Source organism: Halyomorpha halys, unplaced genomic scaffold (genome assembly GCF_000696795.3).
Source record: "Halyomorpha halys isolate HHAL.00 unplaced genomic scaffold, Hhal_1.1 Scaffold478.1, whole genome shotgun sequence".
NCBI lineage: Eukaryota > Metazoa > Arthropoda > Insecta > Hemiptera > Pentatomidae > Halyomorpha > Halyomorpha halys.
Genome location: NW_027114329.1, coordinates 422,715 through 442,872, shown reverse-complemented (window position 1 = coordinate 442,872; position 20,158 = coordinate 422,715). Strand labels below are relative to the sequence as shown.

General features: G+C 28.4%; 2 protein-coding genes across 3 annotated transcripts in view; both read right to left on the bottom strand.

Moving 5' to 3' along the window:
- The window catches only part of LOC106683321 (aminopeptidase N), a 21,682-nt gene extending 14,919 nt beyond the window's left edge, over positions 1 to 6,763 (bottom strand). Inside the window, exon 1 of the mRNA XM_014424706.3 lies at positions 6,626 to 6,763. Within this exon, the coding sequence (XP_014280192.1) occupies positions 6,626 to 6,763 (138 nt within the window). The remainder of the gene's footprint in view (positions 1 to 6,625) is intronic.
- Positions 6,764 to 18,690: 11,927 nt separating this feature from the next.
- The window catches only part of LOC106683363 (uridine phosphorylase 1), an 87,742-nt gene continuing 86,274 nt past the window's right edge, over positions 18,691 to 20,158 (bottom strand). For both annotated transcript variants that reach the window (XM_014424779.3, XM_014424777.3), the window contains exons 5-7: positions 19,507 to 19,645; positions 19,167 to 19,360; positions 18,691 to 19,008 (exon numbers count right to left, since the gene is read on the bottom strand). In XM_014424779.3, the coding sequence (XP_014280265.1) occupies positions 18,826 to 19,008; positions 19,167 to 19,360; positions 19,507 to 19,645 (516 nt within the window). In that variant the 3' untranslated portion in view covers positions 18,691 to 18,825. The remainder of the gene's footprint in view (positions 19,009 to 19,166; positions 19,361 to 19,506; positions 19,646 to 20,158) is intronic.

Below are 20,158 nucleotides of genomic sequence, written 5' to 3'. Positions count from 1 at the left end.
AGATTAATTATTTTATGTATGCTTGTTTGAGAGTGGTTTAGTTTATTCTTAATTTAAAACAATTTTGATCCTTTTTTTCTCTCAACTTTTATTCTTTAAAATTTTTCTAACGTTTCGGCCCTCAGGCCATTCTCAAGGATACCTTCGATATTGATATCATTTCTTTTTTAAATTTTAAAATTGCAGGCTAATTGCCTTTGTCCTATATAACTTTTACTAAAAAATTTATATCTTAGATTTAAAACTTGTTTACAAAACACTTTTCTTCCTTCCTTCACTTACATATACAACTTAAAAAAAGTTTCAAATCTAAGATATAAATTTTTTAGTAAAAGTTATATAGAACAAAGGCAATTAGCCTGCAATTTTAAAATTTAAAAAAGAAATGATATCAATATTGAAGGTATCCTTGAGAATGGCCTGAGGGCCGAAACGTTAGAAAAATTTTAAAGAATAAATGTTGAGAGAAAAAAAGGATCAAAATTGTTTTAAATTAAGAATAATATTATTTAATTTTATTCAACTATTTGTTTAATAAAAATAAAAATAAAAACTTTAAATTAAGTTTAACTAAAATTTAGAGTTGATTCTGTGTTTCAAGTGTCATTGGACTTTCCTCCATTGTATTAACTAAACATTTCCTTGAAACTATTTGAATTTGTTATGTAAATTCACCCATTATTAGCAGATTTGAAGTTAAAGTGAGTGCATAGTCAATGACTTAATTACTGTCAACGGTTATTTTGGCGTGAAACTATTCTTGAATATCTTAACAATCTTCTCTTTTGGGTTCAGTAAAAAATCACTCGACAGACGTCTTGCGTGTATTCGAGAAGTGTCTGTGTCAATTTGTTGGTATTTGTGTGGGATGAATGCTAATGACACAGACTGTTCGAACTTCCTCTAATGTAGAGTCTGCACTTACCATCAGTTCTCAAATTCAAAATCTTTTTAACTAGTTATTAGTGACTCGTTAAGACTTCTTGGAAAGCTCAATTCATAAATTATGGAGACAAATTTAGCTTAGGAATATGTAATATTAATTATTAATATAGGAATAGTAATATTAATGTAATATTTAAATTACAGACGCCTACTCACGAATCTATATTAATTTTAGAGAAAATATCAGAAAAAAAAATCTTTGGAGACTATTGGGCAACCTTTGACATGTGGGCCAAACTTTAATGTGCAAATACGTTCGTGGGCCGCGTTTAAAAGTAGTGTTCATAATTTTTAACGGTAGATATCAAACATAAAATAATACGACATTGTTATTATGATACAATTTATTAAAATAACAAAATGAAATGAAAAAATAGGTATATTATAATTGAATCGTGAAATTTGGAATTATTACAAACTAGGAAAGTTAAATAGCGACACCGAAATCAATGAGACACCTAAGCTTGAATTTGGGAAACTAATCCATCGATGTTTAGATTAATTCCACTGACAAAGGAATTTTCGCAATTACCGTCAGTCAACCTTGTACGATGGTTTGATTTATTAACTTTCATCATTGAAAAAAATTGTTTGCATTTATAAATACTGCCAAATGCACAAATCAATCTTCTTACGAATTTTCTAAGCTGCGGAAAATGGCCTTCTTCGAGGTATTTTTTCTAGAAATCGCAACTACTCCACGTCTTCAAATTTCGATTTGAGGAGTGAGTTTTCTTGAATCTCGATCAACTCCATTTTCAAGTATATTGGAACATTTTGTACATTACTTTTTGTTGGAGTTGCAAATAAATTGAAACTGTCTTCCATGTTTTTTAAATCTGTTGGAAAATTGCTCCGACAGTAACCTGAGTTCTTCAGCATATTGAGCATAAGCAATATTTCCATACGCAGAGAGCTTGGTGAAATGCTAACTGTTATCTGACAACATCTGTGCCTCCCACAAGCGGATTTTGTTCTGAAACGATGAAATGACTGTACAAATCATTTACTCACTGTCCTTGTTTTTGAAGTTTCAAATTTAAATCATTCAAGTAGCCTGTAAGGTCGACCAAATGCTAAGTTACATATCCATTTTGGGTCACTCAATTCAAATAGCGGTATATCTTTTATTTGGATAAAATATGCTATCTCATTTCTAAGCTCGTAAAACCGTTTCAGCATTTTCCCTTTGCTTAGCCACCTGACTTGACAATAATAATATGTTACGTCTTCATAGTCGGCTAATATTTCATCCAAAAACGCCTTGAATTGACGATGGTTAAGCCCTCGGGATCGAATAAAATTGATGGTTTTTACTACCACATTCATGACATTCTTAAGTCGAATGGACTTAGAACACAAGTTCTGTTGGTGGATAATGCAATAAAGGACTATCTAGTCATCTTTTTGTAGAATTAAGTTGCTTTTTCATTCAAAATTGCGATGAAACCTTTACGTAAGCCGACCATAGAAGGTACACCATCTGTGCATACAAGTAATTTTGACCATGGCATGCCAAAACTTGTGAATACCTATAGAACTTCATTTAAAATGTCCTCTCCTATAGCGGTTCCTTTTAGCGTTTGCAAAGCAAGCAATTCCTCAATAACAGTGAACTCATTATCAAAACCTCTAATAAATATAACATATTCTAATGATATGGAAAATGATTCAAAACCAGACATAAGGTCAGTCAATGTTCTTTTTATATCATTAGCCATCATTTCTATGTGTCGGACCACAGTTCGACTTGACAAATTAATTTTTCCAAATTCATTTTTTATTTGAGGACACAAAACACTGCAAACTTCTAACATACACTCCTTGATAAATTCTCCTTCGGAAAATGGTTTTAATGACTTTGCCAATTTTGAACTGACTGTAAAACTAGCATCAAAACATTATCACGTGTTCTTTGTTCATGAAATATTTGCTGCTGTTTATCCAAATTTGAGGTAAGCTTGGGTATTTTGTCTTTTCTTATTTGTCCTGTCAGTGAGTGCAGCATAGGATGCTTAGTTGAGTAATACCTCTTTATATTGAATTCTTTCATCACTGAAATACATCTACATTACACTGTAAACAAATGGGCTTACCATCGTTCAACATAAAAAAGAAATCTTCAGTCCATTTTTCATGGAACTGGCGACCCTCTGCATCTACTTTTCGTTTCTTTCCACCAGATATCATTTTTTAATAACAAAATATATTTAGTAAGCACTCAAGATGCACACAAAGTCACAAAGCAAATTGATGGTACAGTTCGCAAAGATATAGCTTGTCAAAGTTATCACCTTGGTAGCTCAAATAGAACTGAACTAAAGTTCGGGGCATCTTATACAGGCAAAATAACGGAATGATCTAGAATCGTCTAGTGCAGAACAATTGAGAAGCAATAACCTTTTGTTGTGTCGCCAGTTAGGCCTCACTCTTTGATGATCGCGGCCACTCGGCTTGCTCGCTTACTCAATTCTGTGAGTATGAGTAAGTAGTGTAATATTCTTTTTAATTGGGATTTTCAAAATGTCGCGCATGCCGGATCAAATCTTACAGCGCGCCGGGGGTTCCCAAATATGCCTTAGGCTTTCAATTTTAATTGTTAATAAACTTACTTTGTATTTACAGTTATAATTCCAGGAAATTTAAAAATAAATTTGGAATAGATTAAATCAAATTAAAATATATGAAGTATAGAAATAGATAAAATCACTTGTCACTTCAGTCACGTCCTGGTTCTGGATACTGTTCTGATAAAGAGAAATGAAAGACCACAAAGTTCTATTCCAGCAGTTCTAGGAAATTATTTCAGAGGCCTATAGTAAAGTGTAATGTTAAAATGTAATCTTGAACAGTGCATAATAGTATACATGACATTTGTTAAAACATAGGAATCATTAAGAGGAAATCCAGTACTTAGTGCTTGTATAAATAATTCGGCCAATCACGGATTTAAAGAGTCTAACGAGAATGCACGAGGAAGATATACTCTTCTTAATTCTTTATGCTTATGCAGTCGTGAAGGACGAGTGCGTTGGGGTGAGGGTTCCTTGTCATAGGTTAATTATCTGACTTTTTCGTAAATTAATTTGGCTGGTTTAATTAATTAGTAGGCTTGCAAAATCTAGCTCCCTCCTTCAATTCCAGTACAAGTAGTTCTGAATATTGACATTCAAGAAATTCTGGAGTTGAATAACAAAGAAAAGTGAAGGGCAGTACCACAAGAGACAGTATTAATAATATTGCAAAAAGATCCAGATTCAGTACAAAAAAACCTTTGAGAGAACCCGAGAAAGATGTTTTGAAGAAGATTCAAAACCTTTCAGAAAACAAAGAACTGGAAATCACTTGTGAATAACAGGTCATAAAAGGTGCTATAAATGAATAAATAACCTAATTGTTAAAGAGCAAAGCTATATATAGGAATTAAGGTAGTGAGAAATCAGAAGAAACCATTGGATTAGGACGAATTTAGTATAATAAATAGTAATGTCAAATGATGATGACATTCAATAACTAATTTATATAAAAATATGTTCAGTTGTATAGTTATTGATTTAGTATCTCGGGGATTTTAAATTTTAAATATTGATCAATCACAAAATTAATTTGTAAAATTCTTCGTTATTCCAACTTCTTATTCAGAATTAGAAGAATATTGTGTTTTATATTGCAACAGGAAATTGGAAAATTCAGGGCGTCATCACACCGTCTTCCAAACGAATAAAATTAAATCAAAACAGCTGTGGTATCACAAAGGATGTGGTAGGGCACTTGATACAGGTTCGCTAATTCGTTGTAGCATATATATAAAAAAACAAATCAGAAATCAAAATTAGCTAGTTAATTTAGCGTTTTATTTAGTTTTGACTTACCCCGTTCTTTTTTGATTAGATAGGAAATCGAGCTGTGTGTTAGTTCTATTTACCACAACTCAACAGAACTTTTGAAAATGTTGACAAAGTAGAGAATATATGTTTTTGTTAAAGGTGACTTTTCTAAACAAAAATTCTTTTTAATAAATTTTCTAGAACATGAAATCTAATGTTAATAGTAAGTACCTTACATTTCGAACCTAACTTCTATTCAGCCCCGAATGTGACTCATATTTTCACCCAAACTCACTTGTCAGTACAAAATCTAATTTCCTTTCAGTTGATGTATAAACTTAAAAATTGGCAATCTTATAGCTTTTAGCCTGTAACCAAATGGAAAATTCCATAAAGTAAAATTTTTAATAATTTATTCCCACCCCAAAATGATGGAATAAAATTTAACATGTATAAGATCTATTATTGAAAGTTTATAGTGATTGAACTGCAGCCGTCAACAAATGGATTTCCACTGCAGCCGCGTTTCAAATCTACGATTTAAATCCTGTAAATTTAGGTCATATTCCTTTAGATAACGTTTTTCGCATCTCCGATAGATTACTGATTAGATAAAGATGGAATTTCAGGCCGATGTTGAGCAGTTCGTGAAAAACGTGCTCTTAGATGCTGACTTTAATGCTCATTAATTTCTGAGTTTGAACGTTTTTGCTTGAAAGTACTATATTGGTGTTATAGAAAATCGTTCTGATAAAATCCGAAATTTCTAATATGCCTAAAAATCTATCTTCCTCTAATTGATAACCTATGAGGGATACGTATGAAACGTTAGAGGATCAAAGTTGTGTATTGAAGGCTTACCAAGTCCATAGTCCATTAAGTGCTAAAAATAATTAAATATTGTGTGTAAAAACTTTGTTGTACACGTAAAAATTTCTCTTAACTTTTTTTCTTAAAATATTTCTGGTAAAGATAAGACAAAAATTGATAGGACCGAAATGTAAGTCTCGCTAAACCCTTAGCTGCTGGTGTTATCCTTTTTTTTGAGTAGCTATTAGTTCAGTCACAATATAATTTCAATAATAAATCTTATCCACTTTAAACTTGGGTACACTATTTTGATTTTTTTTTTTTTGAGGTGGGAGTAAATCGTTTAAATTTTACGTTTTGAAATATTCCTTCCAGTTAAAAGCGATATGCTTTAGTTCTTAAGTTTATACTTCAACTACAAAGTGGTTAGAGTTTGCTCAGATGAGTGAGAGGTTGAAAAATGACAAATGAAAAAAATCCTACAATTTTAGGGTTTCCTCCATCCCTCTTCCTGACCTATAACTTGGAATCTGGCAAGCTTAAGATATCATTCCTTAACTGACGTCAAATGATCAAATTAAAGTCGACTTCCAACTTCCAAGCGGAATTCTTGGTGACTGACCTACAAACAATAATTATATTTATCTGTTGTTTGATACTATTACTAATGAGCAATGTTTAATTTTTAAAAAAACAATATTAAAGGTACATACTTTTTTTAATATTCTGTTTAAAGAAAATTCGTATTTAAGTATTTTTCTCTGTGTGAAGAACGATTATTAACTTTTGTTTTTGCCTAGAATACAACAATATACCAAAAAGATGACAGACGTGTATTGTGAAATGAGATGGAAAGAGATTGGGCAGTATATTCCATATAATTCCATAATACTCCATTCCTCACTACTGTTTACTTATCTTACCCCATAGCTGTGGACATTTTTAGATGATTATGAAAAGCTATAGCATAAAGATATATTTTTCGTTGGCTAAAATAATGAGACTAGTTGTGATGGACAGAAGATCCGTGGACTCGGACTCACCCTGCCACTGAAGGAACAGCCGGCCTCGAAGTCCGGCCGGAGGAAGATCCGATAGCCCTCTGGTACGACGGTCCCCGGGAGCCGGGCCGCTAGAGCAGCAGGCAGCAAGAGGAGCAGCTGGGTCCAAGTTCCAAGCATGACTGGTTAGGACGCCGCGACCCTATGGCCCACTTAGGTTCCGTTACTTCTCTCGATTTCTCTTCATTCTCTGATGGCTACCTCAATTTAAAATTTTCCATCCAAGGAATTAACGTAGTGGATATGCGAGCAAATTGCTTAGAAGTCAATTGAAAATCAGATCGATCTTAATTCTAATCTTAAGAAGTTGGAAATGTGATTTGGGGTGGCTCCCTTATTATAGGGGAGAAAGAGATTCCTACGAAATATAACATCCTGAGTAACATCTTGTATCTGAAAGCTGAACACCGTTTTATTTTGCACTCCATCTAGAATTAGAATTTTCTTCAACTTAAATAAAACACCAATTCGAGAAGAGAATGGCCGACAACCTGTGATCGGTTTTACAATATTTCAGTTTTTATCTATTTTTAAACCATGCAATTTTAATATATAAAAATAACCTACTGACGTCCCCAAGTTATGTATAGATTAATGGGCTCATGTTGAAATTAACGCCATTTTGGCGTTTTCGAAAAAAAATCTAAAGGCCAGGGAAGCACAATATTATGAACGAATTTTCTGTTGCCATAAAAATCCGTACTTTAGGCTTTCTCGAAGTTGTAATTACAAATATAATTTTTACATTTTAGAGAATATAATAGTTTAACAAAAGACAAATATAAGGAAGCCGTCATGCAACTGAAGATCGGTCACGGCTTTTCCTGTTCGAATGGGATCTATCTGTTTCACTTTTCTCCTTTAGTCATTAATAAAATATTGTGATATTTTGTGTTTATCCATTGTTTTTTACAGCTATCAATAAAAACTTTTTTTTTTTTAATAAATAAAATCAAAGGTACTTTAGAGGAATTTGTTTTTTAAATAAATAAAATCAAAGGTACTTTAGAGGAATTTGTTTTTTTAATAAATAAAATCAAAGGTACTTTAGAGGAATTTTCTTTTTAAAATTGGACATTAAGGCTCTGTTAGACTTTCAAAGAGGATAAGACCTATCTGGTATTGAAGAGCACTTCATTGCTCATACATTCATCAAGTTTAATCCAAGAGCACTTAATTGCATATAGACTCACCGAGTTTAATCAGAATTAAAGGGTTGTTAATGTTAATTGAAAGTAGAAAAAATATGTCACTTCCTGTCGGTCAATTTTTTTTCGAAAAATTAGCTGCTACATCCCAGGCATGTACCTCTTTAAATTTATAATTAGCTGCTACATCCCAGGCATGTACCTCTTTAAATATATAATTAGCTGCTACATCCCAGGCATGTACCCCCTTAAATATATAATTAGCCGCTACATCGCAGGCATGTACCCCCTTAAATATATAATTAGCTGCTACATCGCAGGCATGTACCTCTTTAAGTATATAATTAGCTGCTACATCCCAGACATGTATCTCTTTAAATATATAATTAGCTGCTACATCCCAGGCATATACCCCCTTAAATATACCATATAATTAGCTGCTACATCGCAGGCATGTACCCCCTTAAATATATAATTAGCTGCTACATCGCAGGCATGTACCCCCTTAAGTATATAACTCTAGTTTCTAACGACGTTTTGTTTTAGAGCTAGGCTGTTCAAACAAACAGACCATTTTGCGAAACCAGATATATTCCATATATTTCTATTCAAAACTCAAATTAGAAATTTTGCACGATCCCAATACTTTCCCTTACTATATTATATTTGGTCCATGCATATCAAAAATAAAAAATTAAACGTAAAAGAAATAAAAAACGTTCTTGTTAATCACAATTTTGTCTATAGAAGTTTATTATTTCAGCTATATATTAGTAACCTGATAAACAGTTACACTCAGATAATAGATGGTGGAGTTGCAGAGTCAGAAACAAAAATTACTTTTTTAACTGTACAAAATAAATTAATTAAATACAAAGACTACTGGTGCTATCAACTGACCAAGTACAATAAACCAGGAAAGGTTGAGTTGGTATGTATTGGAGGCAGGGAACTAGGAAATTGGGTTTATTTGGCATGCTGAGACCTATCAATACCACGCCTTAATATCTTTCTTGCCTTTTTTAGCATTGAAAGTAGAATTGTTGGGCAGCTGAGGTTTGAAGAACTGGCTGAAATGTTTAGAATATTGCGAAAGATTTTTGATTAACAGAGGTGCTGACCATTTGTTCAAGCTGTCAATTAATAAACCATAAAAAATTAATTTCTTGAATCTATTAGATAAATGGTTTACAACAAAATATTATTCTTTATTATAGACAGCTCAGTAGGCTTTAGCCCTTGCATCAATCTCTACAGGACACATGGGTATTGATAGGAGAGTTTCCATAGGAATAGAAACTTGGAACATATGTCTAGCTTTACAATAGTTACTTATTCTATCAAAAAGATTTACAAATGGTTCCCTAATAAATATAATATAACATCAATAAGCGTTTATAGTACTACTACTCCACAATATAATCCTCCAGTTTATCTAAACTATATTTGTTTTTGATCTGAACATTGGTTAATAATTTATAGAAATATTTTGAGAATTATTCTCAGACAAAAACAATAGATAAATTTACAATACCAACTATAGGATCAGTCTATTATACCTTTAATATCAATAACAGTTTCTCTTATACTCCAAAGAATCGATAAAAGACAAATTAGAACAAAATCATTTCTTTTAAGACCTATCAACCAGAATAGGTTTGTTATGTACGTTCATTTGTTCTTACATGTTCCAGATTAGGAGTAGAAGCAGAACTAACTTTTCATTGATTCAATTCTTCATTGTTTAATACTTCTTAAATCATGAATTATAGTTTATATTTTATTTACATGATATTCACTTATATAATAATAGTATAGAATAGTAATATTTGGTTATAGTTAAATATTTTTTAATATAGCATAATAATAGTTATAGTCCATTTGATTTGTTGGTTACTAGTACATAATTAATGTTTGTATAAGATAATTATCTTGTGTCTCCTTTTTGATCTAATAATTGTATTAATAATAGCAAATTCTTATTTATTCTGGGAAGAATCCCTTTCAAATAATAATTCAGAAATAGTCAATGGACTTTTTGACCAATAAAGTGAGAGAAATAGCAATATTATACATAACAGAATAATATAAATGAAAAAAATAATAAATAAAAACAAGGGGTTAATGGTTACTTAAAGCTAAAACAAACTAACTTCAATAAATATTAAAAATAATTAAAGAAAGTATTAATAATTAAATTATAAATACAAGTTAATACAAGTTATATAGTAGTTTTATAAGTTCGAGTATTAAATAAGGATAATATATATGTTTTCATTTTTAATTATCAGTAGATTAAATTTAAATATGTCATCACTCTTGACTGATTTAAAGCAAGTTAAATAAAATAGCAAACAACTTCATTTAAAGGAGTTGAAAATAGAGAAGAAAAAAATATATTGAACCAATATACCTAAACATTTGGTTTAATATCAGTCATTATAAATATTATATGGCATATGGTAATAATAATAAATCTTTTTTTTATTTTTTAACAAGATCTTTTAAAAACAATATTAAATAATTGACATTCTGAGAAATATAGACTTTGAAAATTAATAATAAGTTCTCAAAATGGTAACCATTTCTCACAATTTTAGAGAAATAAGAAGGTATTCTTTTAAATAAAGATTTCATCAATAGAGGTCAAATTTCCGTAAATTCTCTATCAATATAAATAAGCAATTCTATGGTGTATTTAAACTGTTTTGACATACCAATTACTTCTTACTAATTTACATTAATTCTAACTACAAACCAATGAATTTTAATAAAATAAACAGCTGATTATGTTTATTATAAATATTTTTAATATTTATTCAAACAAGAGAAGTAAAACGACATTACTCGATGTTTTTTATTTAGTTACTTATAATTCAGAGAAAGAAAAAATCATTTATAATTTTATATTAAATCGAAAAGTTTTATTTATATATTAGTAAACTTATATAGTTTAAGTTGTAGGGTATAAAAATGATTATTTTATCATTGAACTATGATAAATTCCGTTTAAATTAAATAATAGAGTCATGATATCAAACTTTAAGACCAATATATGTAATGTGATTAAAAAAAAGAATTAAAGCTTATTCACTAATAGTATTAGTTCTGTTGGTGATAAGCTATAGTGGATTAGCTGTATGAGTTATTTTCATATTTATTCATAAAAATTAATACATTTTAAAACATTAACTTATAAATGATAATATCCCAAGAAAATTAAAATGCTATAAAAATAATCCCGAGAAATGATTGCATTAAATAAATAAATTTCTCCTAAAATATTCAAAGAAACTGTAACAGGATTATTAAGTTTGTTATAGGTACTCTAAGTGTATATGAGTTAACCTAATAGCTGTTAAAAATAAGTTATATTATGTTAGCCAAACCAATTAAAGTAAAATGAAATTAATATTATATATAAAACTAAAATCCCATAAAATTTTATACAAATCTAAGATTATATTTTCTAACCAATAAATAAACCATTATTAAATTAGAAATTCAAATGTCATCCTCAGTTAGGCCTTCAGCTGAGTACAATGCAATAACAAGAAATATGAAAATGAGAAAAATATTTCATTCACTAGGTTTAATTGATTTAATCCATTCAATCATTATTAATGTTAAGGATAATGTTAATTATTAAATAATATTTCCATATATTTTTTATATCTACATATTAGAAAATTTAGGTAATTTTTATTAGATTCATTTATTATTATTCTATCCTTAAAGGATAAGCGAATTCTAATTAGTTTAAATTTTTCATCTTTTCATGAATTCTCCAATTTTGTTAGCCCTTTCATTATTATACACTAGTCAATATCTCTATGATATATAATTATTTTATACTATATATATTTTTATTATTATTATTTCATTTTTTGTTTATAACCTTTAATTTTTCATATTTAATTTTCACGTTTCATTGTATACCCTTGTAATATTCCATTTACTTTTTTACTTATGTTAAGTGTTGTATCTTTCTTAGCTCTGACTAAGCCCTTCAATTTGGAAACGAACATTGGCTCAATTAAAATAGTTATTACTATTTGAGTTTTATTTGACCACACCCGGACCATATTCCATTTATTATTTTTTAATTTAATTTTATAATTTATTCATCAAATAAACCAGTTAGAATTTAATAAAGGATAAATATTGAATTTTACCCAAGGTCACCGACTAATATGTCGTATATTATTTTTTATTTCCGATTTTAACTTTTTGACTGTATCTCCTGATCTATCTTCTATTTTTCTTTATTTCATCTTGTCCATAAATTTGAAATATTTTGTTAACCATTTCCTTTTAATTTTCAGTGTCTTTTTTATCAATTTTGATTTAATATTTGATAAGAAATGTATATTATAACTGTTTGGTGTATTGTTAGTTTTAATTATATCAATTTTATCCATTTCCATAGATATTTTTATACAGCATTTATTAAATTTGTAAAACAATGAAAAATTGTTTAAATGTTGGTATATATTGGAGGCAGGGAATTAGGAAATTGGGTTTATTTGGCATGTTGAGACCTATCAATATTGTCACACTATAGTATCTTTCTTGCTTTTTTTAGGCATCAATAGTAGAATTGTTTGGTTATTGGGAAATCGAATTAGAATAGTTTGGTAGCTGAGGTTTGAAGAACCGGCTGAAATGTTTAGAATATTGCAAAAGAGTATTGATCTGAAGAAAGGGGTTATATTGAAAACTATAAGCCATTTTGTGTTACACAATACAAATCCAAGGTGAGGATTTAAATTAATCCACTTTATTAATTTTTTTTGTGTGTGTAGTTTCATTTTGATAACCATATATTTCATTTCCGACAATACCTATTTACTACCAAACTTTCAAAACGTTTCTTGTTTTTCTTTTTATGGTAATATTTTAATATTTACCAAACAGTCTACATTGCCTCAAAATATTTCACCTGATTGAAACAAACATTGGAAATTAATATTTAAACAAAGTTATATTTTAAAGAAAATTGGGGGCTGTTCGTAGCTCAGATGGAAGCCTACCTAGTTAGGCTTAGGTCTACTGTTCTAGGTATCTTGTTGTGGTGGTCCCACAAAATGAAAAACTTGACTCTTCCCCCTCCCATGATGTTTAGAATAGGTTGGTCACCTCCAGAGATAACTAGGAACACATCACCTTAGCTGTTGATTGACTTTAAAAAAAAGAAATTGATTTATTGTGCAATATTAGGAATAAGTGTTATGATCTATAGTCTATTTTAAACTAACTTCTGAAGTAATTACCATTATTTGAACAATGTTAATAAATGGTTTCAGACCCTGTTTAACAACCATTCATTTAAGTATAGTTGGCAAAAAAGAAATAATATTTTTATCTATGATTCTTAATTATTTCTTCAAAATGTTTATTTACACTTCAACATTTTTATTATTCCAAAGTAGGAATTACTTATGATTTAGAGAAAACGAATAAGATGGAAGACATTGATTTATTTAAAACTTTTACAATTATAAACCATTTTATTTCTCTACCATACCTGAAGCATATGTTATATTTTACTTATATAAATTCTTTTTTTTTTTTTGTTTAATTGTAAATATGTACATACCAACCTTAAAATAAATGTGGTACCATTGATAAGTACTTAATATTTACATATATTTCTGTACCATGGATTTAACATTAAATAGGATTTAAAGTAAATGGATAGGTTTATGTTAATAAATAAAAAAAATGTATTAACAATTTTACTATTGCATTACAAGCTTATTCAGATCTGCCATATATCTTAAATGCAAAAAGATATGTAGCGTTATAAATGAGACTTGGCTCATATTATAGCCTGGCAGTAGAATATCGTTTTGACAATCAACAATTACTAAAATATACAAAAATAAAAAATAATAACTATTTCTTATATTAAAGGTTAAATAATGTTGATGTATATTCATGAATATTAGTCTTAATTTTTAAAAAGACTCAAAAGCTAATCTAGGCTATATAGGAAAACAGTAGAATATTTTAATCTAACAAAACTTTGATAATACTGAAATAAAAATTTAGAATTACCAAAACCTAATAAATAATACTTGTGGATCCTGGCTTGGTTATATTAAAAATATATTTAAATCTAGCCTTACAAATACACACCATTTAATTTTAAAATTATTGTATTTTTCTGTTATATGTATATTTATTCCATCCTCCTCTTCCTTTCTTTAAGTTAGACAAGAAACCTCTTAGATTAGTTATTTTCCAGGGAAATTGTAAGAGGAATGAGTACCAGTTTCTACCTTCTTCAAGGGAAATTTATTTTATAGAAAATCCATAAAATAAATCTCTAATGACCCATTGTGGTTAGTAGCTAAGGGTGGTAAGTTATAAAAACTACAGGTAATAATTTTCCAACTGCTGAGGACACCATTATAATTGTGAAACTGATTTGGTTTATCCACCTGGAAAAGTTTGTTACATGACAACTAAAAGTAGTTGTCATAGTTGGAAGAGAGGAGAAATCAAAATAAAAAACAATATATTTTTACCGAAAACCAAAATGATTTAGACAAGTATTATCCACCAATACTTATATTATTGAACCCATAAATTAACTACTAAAAAACTGTTGACTTTCGTTAGATTTCATCACACATATAAACATGAAATAGATATTTTTGATAATGTATATATAGTAAGAACACCAAGATTTGACAAACATTGTGTTTAATAGATATAAAACATCAAAGCTACAAAAAAAGTAAATACCCTTCTTTCTTTTTTTTAGTTATGACATTTACAATGTTGAATTACAATTCAATCAATCTAATTCATTCAACTATAGTTTTGTTAGTTTAGAATTTCATTATAATTTCATAGGTCCCCAATGTATCATCAGTTTTAACAACTGAAAATAATAGTAGTTGTCTTGCAATATCTGTATCCATTATTATACTTTTTTAAAAGTATTATATTGGTCAATGTTAACATATTTTAGGGGAGTCAACTCATATTTTTTCTTAGCTGTACATTGAAGACCTATACAGTAATATTCTTAGTATATGGGTATATACTTCTATATTTCACAATTATCTTTTAACAAATCTATAGCTAATTTTTTTCTCTATCATATAAAACATATGTTGGTTATATCCAGTACATCTGAAATTGCATATAAATATATAAAATGGTTACAATCCATCATGTAAATACTTTCAATGTGCAAACAATATATATCAGTAAAACTTACGATATTAATACTAATTTTATAATGATGACTAAAATATGTATAACAATATTTTTTCAAAGCTATTCTTGAAAATATAGGTGTGATCAATAAATATGAGATGTGTCATGCATTGAATAATTATATGCATAGAACCATAAAATCCTTTTTTAAAATTATGTCATCCACAAAAAAAAAATGTTGTTCTGAAAACTTGCTATCTAAGTCACTAATTCCTTTAAATACATAGTATGAAGTGAAACATGTGTAACTATTAATGTCTATGATAGCAACGAGTGATAGCATTTAGAAAGAACCTTTAGTAAATATCTCAGTAATTTTTTACAAATCATTGAACATGGCTATCCAGACTCAACATTCTAGTTGTGGTAGAATTTGACAGAATTTCATAATAATGACCTAAACATTACCACATTTCTGATAGCAAATAATCGCCAATGATAATACAATAATTTTTATAATATTTTGATCTAATTTTTTTGATTTTTTCCAAAACACAACGATGGTAGGCAATGAAAATCTTGTAACTACTAAATTATACTGTTAGAATTGCAGGGTTTACATTATTTACCAACACTATAGTGTTCACTTTCCTACAAATCTAAATGTTATAATTTTAAAATAAGGAAAATTTACTAACAAAAAATTTAAGTTTGAATATAAATTTTATATTGATTATAAAAATAAAATAAAAATTCTCTCCCTAATGATTATAACTTTATAGTATGTACATTAAAGTTATTTTGTTGGTTTTATGGAGCAACATTATACGTAATCAAATTATTATATTATTGTGTATACCTTTACTGAAAGAAAACTACATTTCTTATAACTAAATCTACGAAGTGAACATCTATTTCTTTATTACAATAAAATTGAAAATAAATTTTAATTTATTCATGTCACATATTTTATGTTAATAAATAAATAATTATTTGGAATTATTATTAAGTATTAATATGGAAAATAACGTTGTAATTAAAATTTGTTTTCCAACTCCTACTTTAAATGGTGTGTTGAATGAACACAATATTTATTTACACTAACATTAGTCAGTAAACTACAATAAGGAAAGTAAAAAACTATAAATAAATTTTATAAGGAAAAATGATGAGCTAAACAATTCTCAGTAAATACTAATATTTCATCCAAAGACAAATGGAATCATCACAGTTTCAAATATTGTTTTCTCATTTTTATATACATTTCATACTTCTCTGTATTGTCCTCATTTGAAAGGTCAGTGTTTAGTGGAATATTAGTAATATTATAAAAATTTGTCAATGATAAAATAAAAATTCGTAGAAATCACGTTGAATTATAAAACTATCAACATTTTTATTTAAACTGACATGTAATTCAGGGGTGCCATAAATTAGGAGAAAAGCCTTCAGTAATTTTCAACACAATGGAGCCAACCATAATGAAATCATAGTATGTTGGATAAATTGTATAGTCTTAATTGTAAAAAAAAAAATCTGGTAATTTTTAATTAATCAATGATTTTCATTTGGTTATCAAACCTTAAACATATTTAAAAGAAAAAAACGGAACAGTTTTTCATCACTCCTAAAAATGGTGATTTTTAGTGAACCATTTTGTTACCAAACACCCCAAACAAACATGTTTGCTAAAATACACAGTTTGTTGTGAATGGAAACAAAAATGAAATGGATTTATGAGTCAATCAGTCTTTTGTCCAATCTTCTATAACCAGAAAATACACCAACACTGTGGTTGGGCCATTTCCAATTTCATTTAATTTTTCCTTTTATTTCCAAAGCTACTATTTTCAGAAATTGTATGAAATCATGTTTCAATTCTCCTTCGAATATACATAAAAAAAAACATAAATTGGCACGTTTGAAGCAAATTGTAGTATATTAAAAAAGATCAAAGCATACAAAATTTTGACTATTCAAGAGTAATTATTCAATATAAATTTAAAATAGTAATATTACTAAATGCTGCCAACAACAATTAAATACTTCACAGATTAAGGCAATTTATGGCGCAGTTCCAATAGCAAGGCGTCTAGTAAAAAGGGCTAAATATAATAAAACTTCATTAAAGGGAATAAAAGTATTACTTTCATTTACAAAATATGATTGTATTTTAAATATTTCAATATTTAAAATTAATGTAAATATCCTGGGTATAAAAAACAAATATATTATACAATATTATCATAATAAAGCACTAGTTCATTTGCCTAACAACTACTTATTTTAAACAAATTAAAGCAATCTCCAAAAATTTGCTGAAGCTGTGTTAATCAGTCTAATGATTTCCACCAAAGACATTAATACTAATAAAATCACTCTTAGCAATGAATAAGGGAATGTTTACACTTTCTTAAACAGGACTATCCACAAATATATTCGATGATGAGTGTATTTTAGCACTTTGTTTGGTTTTATGAGCACAAGTGTACCATTATTGTAATGTATTGTATTTTTGAATGAAAAAGTATGAAAATATCTTTACCTTTTCTTTCATTTTTAGAAACACCGATAAATTATGCAATGAGCAGAAGTTCTCATCATGCGATAATACATCCTAATGAATACAAAAATTAAACAAATAAATCAAAAAGAGGAATATCTCCTTCAATCACCATTCCCTCCTCTATCCATTAATTAAATAAAACTGGTCATAAATGCATATATTCCAACACACACAAAAAAATAATAATAATAAAATAAATAAATAAGAACCATAGTTCATTAACTCTCATAAAGTAAATGTAGACTTAATGCATAAAAAACAATTTCTTATCATTCTTATAAAGCATTAATTTTTATTTCAATAACTTCAATTAAAAAATAATCTATTTTAAGTATTGGATTGATTTATTACAATAAACTTTCTCCAACTACAGTAGTTGCCATTTATAGATTGTTTTCCTTGATGGCTACAATACAAAGCAGGACACATGAAATGCTGACTAGACACAAATATTTTAAGTAAACATTGAAATAATTAGGCTTAGTATCTTAAAATATACACAAATCTGAAAAAAACAATAGCATTTGTATAAATGATTTTCAGCTTTTAGGCAGTAATGTTTTATTTGGTATAAATTCGTCAACTTTAAACTCTTTTTTTTTTCATAATTATGATACTTTTGTAACTGATCTCAAAACCTCTTTATCTAGATTTAAGTAAATTACAAATAATAAATCACCAATAATAAATCAATAAAAAACTTAACTAGTTACAAAACCAAGGAACTGAGAAACATACATTTAACATTATTACTAAACTCACTAATATCTAACAAACATTAACAAAAAGAAGTAGGATAACCAATTAGCTATATTAAAATACACAATTAGCAAAAATATTCTCTCATATCTAATTTATTCTCCATAACTAGAGTCCCCAACAGGACAGTGCCATAAGATTTTAATGTTAAAATTCTTGCTAGAATATTTTTGCTTATAAGGAATTATTTTACACGTAAACCTAAATACTCTCTCTTTCTAGAGTGAATATTTAACAATAACATATCCCTGTCTCATATATAGTGTGAAAACAATTATTATAAAAGACAAATTAAAACCTAATAAAAACATGATTAGGAAGAAATATTAAGAGAAATAAACAAATATTACAAATTATATTACGAAGATAAATGAATATTAACAAAGTACAAAAAATAAAATAGTAAATGGAAATACTTTGCAAGTTTTGGCAATATGAAATATAAACCTTACACTTTATAAAATTCTTCCATTTTATACATTTTAAAATCAAAACATAGCAAAAGCTTCCTTTTCGTCTTCTTCACTTAACAAAATTTAATCATAATTTTCTGATTCTTGCTGAACTAGCTTAAAACGACGTGGTGACTTGACACAAGGTGAGCCACAGTAAGAGTCCATGAAACGACCCTTCGTCTGAAGATATTTCTTGATGTACCTTGAAATTAACTTCTGTGGTCTCTCCTGCCACTCGTCCAAAACCTCTTTTGGGGCCTGAATCTATAGCAATTTAGATAATGATTAAACTTATTGAACCATATGTTAATAACCTAACCTCAATTAAAACCATTACAAGGTTTAATTATCATTAATTTTTCAAACAATGAGTGTCATAAATATTTACAATAATAATATACCTAGTTAATAAATTAGATTACCTGATCTCCTTTGAGCCTGTCAACAATTGTGGCACATATGACTGCACTTCTGATCCCTGCATGATGAGTAAGAGCTGCAAATGCCAACGATTCCATTTCCATATTGATTACTCCAGATTTATGCACTTTTTCAAGGAACTGCATTTTGTCAGCTTCCGAGAACTCACAAAATGCACCATCTAGTCTGCCCTGACCTATGGAAATAATGTCATGGCTCCTTTATTAATGTTTTAAATTCATGGAATTTATTGATTTTCAAGTTCTAATTCCTAATCTAACAATTAATTACACAAAAATATGATGTATACTCTAAATTCTATAAAATGTGAATTGTTATAACCTTCATAGAAATCAGAAGTGCAGAGGGTCTTGCCAGTGATAGTGTCATAGGGATCATCAGCATGATGCAGTGCTTTTAGTTCGCGCACTAGCTTCTTGTCCAATACAGCTGGTCGCTGGACCAGCTTACCAAGAACAGGCTGGAAATAAACAGACAGAATTAATAATAAGCTATAAAAAGATCACAAACACTCATAGTTAATATAATTGTTTTTTTTTTTAAATGGGATTGCATATTAAACCAAAAAATAACTTTAAATAAAAGAAAATTTTCTCTGTTTTATCTAAAATGGATTAAATATATATGTATATGTACATATATATATATATTTTTTTATAGTGGTGGAGAGGGTTAAGGTAATTTAAATACAATAGAGCTACTCTCTCTTTTTTATATATGTAACACAAAACCTTTTGCTTAGAGCTGGACATCTATCATCCCCATAGGAGGTATAGTTTTTAATATTATTAAATATAAAGTTTTATTGTTTTACTGTTTTATTCTATTAGTTTATATAAGCGATCTGTAACTCATCATTTTTGTAAAATTACTACAACTGATTGTCTATTTCATGTATTTCACAAATAAATACATAATCTCTCTCTCTCTCTCTCTCTCTCTCTCTCTCTCTCTCTCTCTCTCTCTCTCTCTC